The 13,346-nt window shown below is 40.5% G+C and overlaps 1 protein-coding gene across 2 annotated transcripts in view; it reads left to right on the top strand.

Annotated features, from left to right (window-relative positions):
* The window catches only part of Scamp1 (secretory carrier membrane protein 1), a 76,750-nt gene that overhangs the window by 47,865 nt on the left and 15,539 nt on the right, over positions 1 to 13,346 (top strand). For both annotated transcript variants that reach the window (XM_031359846.1, XM_031359847.1), the window contains 4 exons: positions 3,071 to 3,169; positions 4,082 to 4,190; positions 6,452 to 6,580; positions 11,056 to 11,215. In XM_031359846.1, coding sequence (XP_031215706.1) covers positions 3,071 to 3,169; positions 4,082 to 4,190; positions 6,452 to 6,580; positions 11,056 to 11,215 — 497 coding nt within the window. The remainder of the gene's footprint in view (positions 1 to 3,070; positions 3,170 to 4,081; positions 4,191 to 6,451; positions 6,581 to 11,055; positions 11,216 to 13,346) is intronic.

Here is a 13,346-nt window from a genome sequence, read left to right as displayed (position 1 = left end):
TCACGTGTATGCTAAGGGAATTCCCTTCAGGATAAACTATGGGGAGTTTTTGCCATGAGTATGTTAGATTTTTGTCAACATTTTTTTCTATCAGCTGAGACGATCATGTGCTTTTCAGTTTCTATTCTGTTGATACAGTGTGTCATGCTGACTGTTTATGTAGTGAGGCAGCCTTAGTGGGCTAGGGACAAATACACATGGTTGAGATGTGTGATTTTTAAATGTGTTGTTGAACTTTGTCTGCTGGTGCCCTATGAGAGATTTGCATAAATTCTCCTTAGAGAAGTTGGCCTGTAGTTTTGTGTTCTTTAGCTTTTTTAAAAAAAGATTTGTGTGTGTGTGTTTTGTGTGTGTTGGGTTGTGTTGCTGTGTGTGTTGTGTGATTTTTGTGTTGTGTGTTATGTTTTAGGTGTTGTGTGTATTGTTTGTGTTCTTGTATGTCCTGTTGTATGTTGTTTTGTGTTCTTGTGTGTGTTGTATGTTATTTTGTGTTTGTGTTCTTGTGTATGTTGTATGTTGTTTGTGTTTTGTGTTGTGTGTTGCACTGTGCGTGCTGGGTATTCTATTGTGTGTGTTATATTGTATGTAGTTGTGTTGTGTGTGTGTTGTATGTTATGTTTTGTTTGTGTGTTTGGTGTGTGTATGTGCATGTGTTTACATCTAAGTGCAGTGCCTTTGGAAGAGAAGAGAAGAAGGTACTCGTTCACCTGGAGCTGGTGTTTCAGGTGGCTGTCAGCTGCTCTCATGTGCTGGGAACCAAGTTAAGGTTCTTTTACCAAAGCATGGTCTTACTTGGTGATTGATGTGGAAGGGTCCAGCCCATTGTAGGTGGTACCATCCGTGGGCTGGTGGTTCTGGGCTGTTTAAGAAAGCAGGCTGAGCAACCAGTAAGCAGCGCCCTCTGTGTCCTCGGCATCAGCTCCTACCTATTCCTGCCCTGACTTTATATGTTGAGTAAACCCTTTCCTCCCCAAGTTGCTATTGTCATGTGTTTTATCATAGCAATAGGATAACAGACTGGGCTCCTGACCACCAAGCCTCTCTCCTGTTCCTCCTCTTCTTTTCTTTTCCTTTCCTTGTTTTTGTTTTGTTTGTTTGTTTGTTTGTTTTTCGAGACAGTGTTTCTCTGTGTAGCCCTGGCTGTTCTGGAACTCACTCTGTAGACCAGGCTGGCCTCAAACTCAGAAATTTGCCTGCCTCTGCATCCCAAGTGCTGGGATTAAAGCCATGCGCCACCACTTCCCGGCCTGGTTTTCTTTTCTTAAGGTGTCTTAGGTGTTAAAGCTAATTAATTAATTAACTTCGTACAATATGTATATATGTAAATATTCCCTTTAGTTCAATTTTGGGAAAAATTCAAGAAATACTGACAATCAATGGGCTTGGTGGCACACTTTGGTAAAGAAGGGTCAGGAGTTTAAGGCCAGCCTGGGAAATACAGAGAGATTATGTCTCAAACAAAAGAAACACAGAGGAAAAATGGCTTTAACTTTGAGTGCTTGGTGGAACTCAGGTATGGAATTCTTTGGCCCTGTGCTGCCCCTTGCTGGCTGGGTCTTGATTATTTCTCCATTGTCATTGTCCAGTCAGGAGGTCTGTTTCTCGCTGACTCAGTCTTAGTCATTCTGTTGCTCTAGAAGGAGTCTGTCCTTCCCCTCACCTAGCCAATATCTTTGGAGTAGATTTGTTTATAATCCCTATGATTTTCCTAATTTTCTGGCATTTTGCGGTAGTGGCAATTTTATTTCATTTTTTAAGTTTTGAGTAGGTTGTTTTTAGTCCATTTAAGGATGATCAACCCTGCTTATTTTCTTATCTTGATTAATTATATCTGTAGTTTTCCTATTATATTTACTGTATTAGTTTTCCTTATTTCCTTCCTTCTGCTGATTTTGAGCTTGTTTATAACCGTATAGTGTCCTGACCAACTTTGGGCAGCTCTGCAGCCTGCAGTCCATCCTTTGTGTGGCAGTCCCCACTTCCCGGTGTCCTGACAGCTCTTGAAGATGCTGTCCCTTGAACTAAGAATCAGTGAGCCTGGGAGAGGGCTCATGTGGACAGTAGTCTCTCTGTGGGTGTGTGTGTGTGAGAGAGTGTAGTTTTTCATCTCAAGGGCTGTGAATACAGGCATGTGCCATGACACTTGGTTCCAGCTTGGTTTTAATTTTTCAAAGTAATATGGCAGAGTAAGATAGTGCATGCCTTTAACCCCAAGACCTGGGAGGCAAGTGTGGGCAGATCTTTGATTTAAAACCAGTTCCAGTTCAGCCAGGAGACCCTGTCTCAAAAATCAAACACAAAACCATATTGTCTAATTTGTTTTTTAGGCGAGGCAAACAACACAGGAATATGTAAAATTCCTTTGATGGTAGTTTGCTATATAGATCAATACTTATTTTGAAAATTCACATTTTATCTCATTTGGCATTTTAAAATTTCTTGTACAGTGTTAACTCATTCTCCTTGATGTCTGCACTATGTATGTCATAGTTTGCTTATCCTCAGAGATGGACTTAAGAGACGTCTGTCTGTCCTTTGGTGCTGTAGCCACCTTCAGATACAGCTGGTACTCACTGGCAAAGTGGAACTGTTAGTGATGTTGTGTTGCAGGTTTCTAATAAAACTTTTTCAGGCTGTTGGCATGTATGTTAAGAGGGAAGAGTTGACTGTAAACTTCAGTATCTCCCCTTCCCTCCCTCTTTCTCTCTCTCTCTCTTCTTTTCTTTCATCTCATTATGTACTCAGGCTGCTATTGGGCTTTTGGGCTCCTGCCTTAGCCTCCCAGGTACAGGCAGATGGCCCCATACCCCGCTGTGCTGTGTAGTTCCTTAGTCTGATGGTGTCTGTTTTACTGTAGAGAAGGAACTCGGCTGTTTCTTACATGGTGTACTGTTCAGCATTGTAAAACCGAGAAGCATGTTAGAAAGCAGTGACACAGAAGCACTTTACAGAGCAGCCTGCAAGGGCATGGAGACGGGCAGGGCGCGGGGTTTGCTTTCTAGTGCTATGATAGTCGTGAGGTAAGTTAGGGTTGGGTTTTGTGTTATGTAATTATCTTTAACTTTTTTAGGCTCCACCAAACAGTGTGAAAATGCCTAATGTACCCAACACCCAGCCAGCAATAATGAAGCCAACAGAGGAGCATCCATCTTACACACAGATCACAAAGGTTAGTGCCTGTCAACTATGTAGACTGATACTAGAAGCTCATCTAGGATCTTGGTGTGCAGTTTATATGGTGAACTTTGTATTGCCTTTGGTCTCAATGCATAATGCCACTACAGTAACAATAATAGAGTAATAAATATTCTGGGTGAGATCTTAGTATGTACTCAGTGGGTAGGGTGAGGAATAGGAGCTGGCAGCCGTGCAGAAGAGACAGTCGAATGAAATCATGGCATCCCTGACACAGAGGTAGAAATGCCTGGCACCCTGTGACAGAGTTATCCCCGTCACTGCAGCATCCTAGAGCACTGTAGGTATTTTAAACTGTCGTCAAATTTCTGGAATGTTATCTCTTGACCCTGCTTTTTGAGCTAACTCAGTTGTTCCTCATTCTGTCCACCCTTCCTCAGCTGTCCCCTGCCTACACGCTTGCTCTCATTTAGGTACAGGGTTACTAGGCTCTGGCTGCTCTGTTCTAAAGGGCGCATTTTTATTGTTTTTAATGAATGGCATGTAGCTGTGTGCACTGAGAGCAGGTGCCCTCAGAGGCTGCAGTTACAGGTGAGCTGCCTGATGTGGGTGCTGGGAACATGGCCTCTCTGCAAGAACAGCGAGCGCACATACTCTAAATTGCTGAGCCGCTGTCTACCCTGACTCTGGCTATTCTTAATGAGAGCTGTTGTTTTTGTTTGTTTGTTTGTTTCATCCTGTGGCCTCAGCATTGCCCCCGAAGACTTCCATAACTAAAAGAGCAAAATGAGTCATATCTCACTAATATTTTCCAGAACTATAGTTTTTAATGAATCCCTGTTTTGAAAGCACATTTAACATTTCTCTCATGGTATAAAAGTAGGCATGCAGATGGTGGAATACTTTGATGGTGTGCTAACCTGTGTATGTTGGTCATTTTGTTTAGGAACATGCATTGGCTCAAGCTGAACTTCTCAAACGCCAAGAAGAGCTGGAGAAAAAAGCTGCAGAGTTAGATCGTCGTGAGCGGGAGATGAAGAACCTGAGCCAGCATGGTAGTATCCAGAGAGTGGGATGAATGTCTGTCCTTGCGCTGAGTCATTGGCTTGATGATAAGATGCTGAGCCAGCATGGTAGTATCCAGAGTTGGCTGAATGTCTGTCTTTGCTCTGAGTCATTGGCTTGATGATAAAATACTGCCCTGATTTCTGATTCTAGCAAAGAGGTCAGACACAGCAGATTGCTTACTTGATACCTGCAGCTCTCTGATCTTACCTGATAGCTGCAGTCTTTTGATAGATTAGAAGAGCATTGACTTTCTCTCAGAGAAAGTGAGACAGATCTGATAAGTTTGCTTCATCCCAAGCCAGGGAGCCTTTGATTCTATCCTTGGCTCTTTTGAATCTTTTCTTTCTTTAAAGAAGAGCTGGAACTTAAAGAAAGATCTTAGTGTAGGCTTAAGTATGAGGGATAGAAGAAAGAAAGGTACAGCTGAGAGCATGGGTGTGGCCTTCTCAGTAGCTCCATTGAATCTTTGAGTGTGCTGAGTGTGCCCCACCTTGGACTCTTGCGTGTTCACATTATCCTCACAGGTACACCATACTTGTCAAAAAATGCTAAGAAAGTCTTCATGTGATTAATTACTTGCTATGCAATCTGTTTAGGCTCTGAGTGCTAAAGATACCTCTAAAAGAATCTGTGAGGGAGAGCTAGCAGCCTCAGCAGAAGGATAAGCAGAGTCAGGGAAGGCTCTTAGGGTGAATGGAACAGGGATAAACCTCAAACAAGAACAGCGTTAGGAACACCGAGTACCTCCATTCTCTTACAGTGCTTAGGTCTTGGGCCTCTCAAGGACATGTTTACCTGGTTGGTGCCTTGCTTCCAGCATCACAGATGCCTCTGTAGGAGATATAATGAGGATGTATCTTACTTTCTTCATGATGACTGACACTAGTTATTTCTCTGAGATATGAAAGATGTTTTAGTAAAGATAGTAACAGAGTGACAGTTAATAATTACATTTTGCAGTATGTTGGCACCCGGTAGTACTTTGCACCTGTAATGCACTTTAAAATTTCAGCACCACACTGAGAAGTGTGGCCCAGTTACTTACTTTTTGAAGAAATGGAGTTTTCACTTCTTAAGACCACCCAGCCAGCAAGTGGCTTGACAACTTCTGGTTCCAGAGTCTCTACTCTTCATTGCTATTCTTGGCTACTACTTATATAAGATGATGTGTCATGTGTATTCCCTGAGGACCAAACCAGGGTCTCATGCTGGGCAAGTGCTCTACTATGGAGCTATATTCCTGGTCTCCCAATTTTAATACTATAACTAGTGTAACTGAGGACATATATGTTAAGGAGAATAAACAACGGGTTATACTTTTCTTTTTGAAAAATGTTGAGATAGGTAAAAATATATAAAATTGAATTTTAAAAGCTATATAGTATATTTAGTATTGGAAAGTGACTTTTACCAGCACTCAGGAGTTCAAGGCTGGCCTGGCCTACAGAGTGAGTTCCAGGAAAAGCCAGGGCTGTTACACAGAGAAACCCTGTCTCAAAAAAAAAAAAACAAAGCAAACAAGCAAACAAGCAAAGAGGAAGAGGTAGAACAGGAGGAAGAAAAAGAAGAAAATAGGAAAATGACTTTTAGATTTTTTTTTTTAACTTACATTTTTGTCTGAATTTGCGCTTTATGGTTGATTTTTGCTCTTGCCTCTATTTCCCAAGTCTTGCTTCCGGTCTTTGTTTATTCAGACACAGCTTTAGGCCGCTTCACATCACAAGGCTGTCTTATGTTTTCTCACAGTGTTCAGATTTTCTTAGATAACTTTTTTTTTTTTTGGTCAGTCTTTGAAATGTCCTTTACCCAGTCTTATATTTCTGAGAGACTTGTCTTCCCTCTGCAGATCAGTTAGGGATATAGCAGAATTCTGTTGAAAAGACCCAAGACTCAAGGAGAAAACAGAAACTTAAACATTAGATGGCCCTCCGCACAGATAGCCAGGTTCTCAGACTTTGAAATAACTCTGTTTTAAGCAATTCTTAGGGTTTGTCTCTGGATTCTCCTGTACTGAAACATGCTAAACATGGTATGATATGACATTGGGAAATTATTTTACCATTTATTTTTTCAAAAAAAAAGTTTCTGAGAAAAAAAAGTTAAAAATGTAAGCTTGACTTTCAAAGTTGTAAGAGGGAAGCACTGTAGTGTTTCATATACCATCTACCAAAACAAGATCCTTTACTTAGAACCGAAGCAGAAGAAGAAGAGAATGTGTTTGTTGGAATAACTTTTTTTCCACTTACAGGGAGAAAAAATAACTGGCCACCTCTTCCTAGCAATTTTCCTGTGGGACCTTGTTTCTATCAAGACTTTTCTGTAGACATTCCTGTGGAATTCCAAAAGACAGTAAAGCTTATGTACTACTTATGGATGTGTGAGTATTCAACATTTATATTTATAAAACACATGCACACACACACACACACACACATATATATATATACACACACACACACACACACACACACACACATATATATAAATGCATCTTGAGTTCATATTTTCATTAGTAATAGATGCCTTTTAGGAAATGATATATTAAAATGCATATTAAATATCTTTTCGTATAGAACTTAATAGTCTTAGTTTCAGAGTTGAACAGTATATTAGGTACAAGAATTGTGTAACAGATAGCAATCCAAGCTTTTGGCTGAGGAAAGGCCACTCATCAAACACCAGCACTGACTGAAAGGCAACTTGTCTGTCACATGGTAGGATTTCCCAGAGATCCCTTTCCTTTGAAGAATATTATCTAGGCATGACTTGGCTTTGGCATAATTATGCATCCCAGTTTTAATACAAAGGAGTACCATTTAGAGTCTGCATTCTGGCTGTGGTTAGAAAGAGTCAGAAGATACTGTAATGTGAACTGTAACATTAAAAGTTGCTTTAGGCATAGCTTATCTTTCATCTTTAAGTGGCCGTGAATACTTCTGTTCTTGAAATTTCTTAATATGGGGCAGTTTAATTAATCAACAGTCAGAGTGTGTTTTCAGCTGGGATGTGTTGATACTTGAGTATAGTTACAACTCTGAAATAGGAAATGTGTGCCGGGCTGCTAAAGGTCTACTACGTATACACAGGTGTCCACCTGTTTCCTGATTTGTGTTCCAAACAGTCTCAACCCTATTTGTCGAGAGTTTGTCAGGAGGGAAGGCAGCAGTGTGGCTCCTCCTCTGCTGGACCGATCAGGCAGTAGGTAATTTGTAGGTCCATTCCTTCCAAAGAAAGTGTATGAGTTTTACTGGATGATTAGTGAGACTTTAATGTCCAGCTTCTCTAAGTGGATGTAATAATTTTCTTCAAACTCATTCTTCATTGCTGGCATATGAAAAGCAATTATTATGGACATTACTTTTGTTATAGTTTTAAATAGAACATTTGTTGCCATTGTCAAAAAATTACAGTTGGATATTACCTCTTTTTCTTTTTCTTTTTTTCTTTTTGGAGACAGGGTCTCTTTATGAAGCCTTGGCTGTCTGGGAACTGGTTACATAGGCTAGGCTGGCCTTGAACATAGAAATCCACCAATATCTGTCCCCTGAGAGCTGGGTTAAAGATGTGTAGCACCACACCCAGCTGGCTATTACTTTCAAACTTTTAGTTTTTTGTTGAGATTTTGCCTTGGTATCAGTAGTATTATATAGAAGTTTGACACTTTTATATGCATACTAACCAGTTCCTGTGTTTTAGTTAATATATTTCTATGTGTCATATAAGTATTTGTATTTTTTGTATATGAATTTTAAAAATAAACATAGTATTTTAGGCATAAGTTACTTAACTTAGTTTTTTATGGTAAAGAGGTAGAAAGAAAACTTTACAATAGATTTAATAAATGGAAGTTAAATAGGAAGGATAGCTAGTTTTAATGTAACTGCCGACTACTCATGCTGATGGTTTCAAGGTAGGTTTGTTGGGCCTTTAGAATGCACAACTTTCAGAGTATCTCAAAGTAATGCAGGTAATTGTTGGTTTTTCCCAGTCTCACTTAATTTGCCAATCTTTTTGGAAAAATGACTCAATATTCTCATTAGGGTTCTGTTTGAAAGAAGCATTGCTTGGAATGACATGCGAACAGCTCGGGGATTTACCTCACTTGAAGAGCGAGACTGAGTGTGGTACTTTCTAAGTACTAACCTGGGTGCATTTCATTCATTCATAGTGACTGGTAGCATTTGTTGGAGATGGATTTCATATCCCAGTCACATCTTCCAGCAGGTATTACATTACTTAGTCTTAGAGAAGCCAAAGCTTTGACAGTTTGGGGTACTTGTTGGACATTGTCCAACTGGGCCAACATTTTATAACAAGTCACTGTGTAACAAGCTATTCCAATAGCTTGGTTCTTAATTTAAGCCCAGGGTTAGATTCTGTGGTATGCCATCCACACAGTGTCAAGATGAAGAAGTGATTTCCATTTTAATGAATACAATGGAGATGTGTTTTCAACGGTCCCTCAATGGAAACAGATAATGGAAGCTGCAGTTGAACCATAGCAACTAGAGTTATCACTGTGAAGTGATAATTCAACCTTTCTGAGTATGCTTTTGAATTTAAGAAAAAAGGGAAAAGCAAAGTGTGGACCCCAGCCACCAGGTAGCAAAGGAGGCTTGCTGCTTGTAACCGCTTCTTTTGTTTGTTTGTTTGTTTTGTTTTTGTTGTTGTTTCGAGACAGGGTTTCTCTGTGTAGCCCTGGCTGTCCTGGAACTCACTCTGTAGACCAGGCTGGCCTCGAACTCAGAAATCCGCCTGCCTCTGCCTCCCAAGTGCTGGGATTAAAGGTGTGCGCCACCACCGCCCGGCTGTAACCTCTTCTTTTGCGATTTGGATTTCAAGAATCATGTGGTACTGGCGGTTGCAAATTCAGACTCACTGATCCTAGCTTTGATTCCCTTATAAAATGAATACATCTCTCACATAAAAAAATGTAACTTATAAACCTGTGAACATGGCTTAAAGACTTGTTTAGTGTTTGGCCTGTACTCAGCGTCTGCCAGCATAGACACACTGAAATTAACAGCACATAGGTACCTAGACTGGCTGATTTTTATCAAGTACAAGTTGGTGACTTACTGATCATGGTTAGTTTAAAAAACATCTAGAAAAAATTTAACATATTATAAAAGGTTATTGATATTTTCTGTACTTTGAAGATTTTTTGTGGACTTTAAAATATGTATATACATGCATACATGGTCTTTATTTTCTGTAAGTAAAATAGAAAACTTTAATCTGGGCGGTGGCAGCACATGCCTTTAATCCCAGCACTTGGGAGGCAGAGGCAGGCAGATTTCTGAGTTTGAGGCCAGCCTGGTCTAGAGAGTGAGTTCCAGGACAGCCAGAGCTATACAGAGAAACTCTGTCTTGAAAAACAAAACAAAACAAAACAAAAAAAAGAAAACTTTAAAAAGTTATTCTTTTAAAGATTATAATTTAAATTAGAATGTGCTAACATTAAAGAAAAAACTATAAGATAGTCAGAACTACAAAATAATTTCTGATTTCACAGGAATTTAGTTCTGTTTTTAGTGTCTTAGAACTTTGTTTTTTGATTAGTAAGCCAGCTTTCCCGAGAATATAAACTCCCAATAGGAATTGAGTAGTTAGTGGTTTTCTGTGATAGAAGGAAGGGAGTGGATTTTAACACAAAGCTGTAGCTTTGCCTCAGGCCCTGGAGCTCCTTTGCCACAGGTAATTTGTTTAGTGTTCGGATGGGGATATATCAGGGTACCAGAATGAGTGGTTTTATCCGGCTCCATAATTTTTTTTTTAATTTTGATTTGTGAAGAGATTTTGAAATTAATTTTTAATGTATATTAAGTTTGCAGTAAGTTTAATAATCTTTTATTTTTTTAATCTTAGTCATAGTTGGTTGATAGTTTTATTTAATAATGTGCATCTTACAGTATTTTAATTTTATGGTAATTTATTTTTCATAGTAAAGTCCTACCCCATGGATACTCTTTTGCACAATCACTTATAACTGTAGTGGGGGGTGGGGAGATGGTTCAGGGCTTAGGAGCACTTGCTGCTCTTGTAGAGGCCCCAGAACTGGTTCTCAGCATCCACATGGTAACTCAGAGCGTCTGTATCCAGGGAGATACCGTGCGCTCTTCTGGCCTCTGCAGGCTCTGCATACACATGGTGCATATACATATATGCAGGCAAACACCCAAATGCATAAAATAAAAATAAGTGTAAATAGCAGTTGTGGTGGTAAGTGTGGCTCTTGAGTGGTCACAGCATTGCCGGGTGCTACATTGGAGGTTGTGATTTGTTAGGGAGAGTCATTGCTGGCAGCATGTGAAGTGTTGCTCATATCTTTTTCTATTAAGCAAAGGAAAGTCCTGCCACGGCCTAGATTTCACTATGTTGCCTAGTAGTGATGAAGTGAATAACTGGAATCCTCTATCAAAGTATTTCCCCCCATTAAAAACTGACTCTCTCATGTGGATGACATAATCCCCACAGATCACCACAGACATGAGCACTGCTGCTGTATGTGAATTATAATCCAGTTCCCCTTACAAATGAGACCCTGAAGAGACCCAGCTCCTGGGTCTACTTGCTTCTGTGTCTTGGGCCCTGGCTCAAGAAGTTCACGGCCTTTTTTCTTCTCAGGAAAGCAAAACTCAGGGTTGGGTTTAGCTGTGTAGCTGCCCACTAGGAGATGGGCAGCAAGATTTTTGTCTCAACTGCCCCACTGTGTGTGCAGTGCCTTCAAAGCCTGTGTAAGAAGCAGCAGTGTTGAAGAACGTTTGCTCTGAGAAAGTGTGTTTTCATTTACAGTTCTATGGCTTGTGTAACTCTAATGTAAACATTCCATTTTGTCTTCTGATCCCACAGTCCATGCGGTAACCCTGTTTCTCAACATCTTCGGATGCCTGGCTTGGTTTTGTGTTGATTCTTCGAGAGCAGTTGATTTTGGACTGAGCATCCTGTGGTTCTTGCTCTTTACACCCTGTTCCTTTGTCTGTTGGTACAGACCGCTGTATGGAGCTTTCAGGTAACGTTTAATACGTGTGCTTTAAAACTTGTGAAATGTGTGAGTGGTGGCTCACCCCTGGAATCTCAGCACAAGGAGGCTGAAGTAGGAGGATTGCTATAGGCCAGCCTTGGCTACATAGTTTATATCAGGCTGGGGCGACAGGCCCTGCCACAAACACTCCATGAAATGAATAATCTGTATTGTACCTCAAAGGGAAAGTTGGTGTATTTTCATTACTTTTTTTTATCATTATCAGGGCCAGTGAGATGTCTTTGTGTGTGTGTGTGTGTGTGTGTGTGTGTGTGTGGTTTTTCGAGACAGGGTTTCTCCATATAGCCCTGGCTGTCCTGGAACTCACTCTGTAGACCAGGCTGGCCTCGAACTCAGAAATCCGCCTGTCTCTGCCTCCCAAGTGCTGGGATTAAAGGCATGAGCCACCACTGCCCGGCCAGTGAGATGTCTTAATGGATAAAGGTGCTTGCTGCTAAACATGGTGACCTGAGTTCTATACCCAGGTCCACATGGTAGATGGGGGAACTGACTCCTGCAGGTTTCCCTCTTATCTCCACATGTGCACTGTGGCATAATACAAAGTTAACATTTTTATTATACTATAACATACTTTCTGAAAGTTTAATAATACAGCTTGCTTGCATATCCATTGGATTGTAAAATTCATAAGCATTGTTTCTCTTAAAAATTAAACATGAAAATTAAAAAAAGAAAATTAACATTCTTAGATTTTAACATGTAACATTGTATGACATGCATCATATATGACTTTAGGAAAAACTTTGCTGTTTACTCTTCTGCCCCCTACATGTCTAAATTATGCATTATACCTGGTGATTACAGCCTTTATCTTGAGATCAGTCCAGGTGGGAAGAACACACGAAGCACTTTACTCAGTAGCTTGGTAAATCCTTTCTGGGTACATTCATCATCATTCACCTGGGATTATAGCTTTGAGAGTAGAACACTGGAACTCGGTCAGATAGATGCCTTCGTCACGGCCCCTTCTCCTGAGCCCGGGGGTCCAGATTATCCAGTGCAGTGTAGCTTCTCTCATTTCCTCCAGATGGGTCCTCTTAACCACTCTGCCTTGCTGCTGCCTCTGCCTTGGTCCTGCGGCCTTGGTACCAGCTGCAGTTTCTGGAACAGTAAGAGTGAAGGTGGGGTGGCACGGAAAAGGAAGAGTCACCTGTGATTAAAGTTGCAGACTTGGTTGTTGGCATATTTGCTGGCTCAAGGATACTCTTCCTCTGTCTTAGCTTGATGGGAACTTTCATCATGAGTGCTGCTGGAGCTTTCCAGATGCTTTCCTGTGTCTGTGGTCATGCTCATGTGCTTGCTTCCTTTTATATGTGAAGCTTATGTTCCGTGCCCTCACCTCCCAGCCTGCGGCCCTGTTAGTCTCTTTAGGAGCTGTAGCCAGGGGTCATCTTTGTGACATGTTTCATCTTACTTGAAATGCCCTGGTCAGGTATAGACTTCTGTGTATAGATTCTGAGAAAGTTAATTGTATCGAACTTTGATTATTTCTTTCTGGTTTGCTTGTAGTCTTTTAAATAAAACTCTTGCTAATATAATAGAAAAGTCTATTTTTCCTCTCATTTTTCAATCCCTTTGTTTTTTCGACTATGAAGTAGGAAATTTTTTGAACTTATTTTCAAACCATCAGAATTACATAAGTTTTGAATGGCAGCTCTGGGCAGACAGTGGAGCAGAACTTTCAGTGTGAGCTGTTTCCAGATTCCTTGCATACTGTGCGAGCTGGTTCCTAGCTCCAGAAGTTCAGATATAAGATGGTCAAGTTTTAAGAGAAAAAGTTCATGGGAGATAAAATTGGCAAAATCAATTTGAATAGGTTAAAGAGATTTTCACACATATTAAGGAGAGAATTAGTGATCAAGTACTGATAGGTTTATATAAAAACCATCATCAAAAGATAATTTCTAAATCCAGAGAAGCAGAAATGCAAGCTAGGAATCCTGGTAACAGCACATCGTTTATACCTCAACTGTGACTGTTCAGGAATTGGATGGGCAGAAGTGAGCAGGACCCCTGGTAGCCCATGGTTGTGTGGGGATCTACTTGGATGTGGACAGAAGTAAGCAGGACCCCTGGTAGCCCATGGTTGTGTGGGTAT

The sequence above is a fragment of the Mastomys coucha genome, unplaced genomic scaffold, assembly GCF_008632895.1.
Source record: "Mastomys coucha isolate ucsf_1 unplaced genomic scaffold, UCSF_Mcou_1 pScaffold8, whole genome shotgun sequence".
Classification (NCBI taxonomy): Eukaryota; Metazoa; Chordata; class Mammalia; order Rodentia; family Muridae; genus Mastomys; species Mastomys coucha.
The sequence above is the reverse complement of the archived record's forward strand: the minus strand, read 5'-3'. Positions and strand labels throughout refer to the sequence as shown.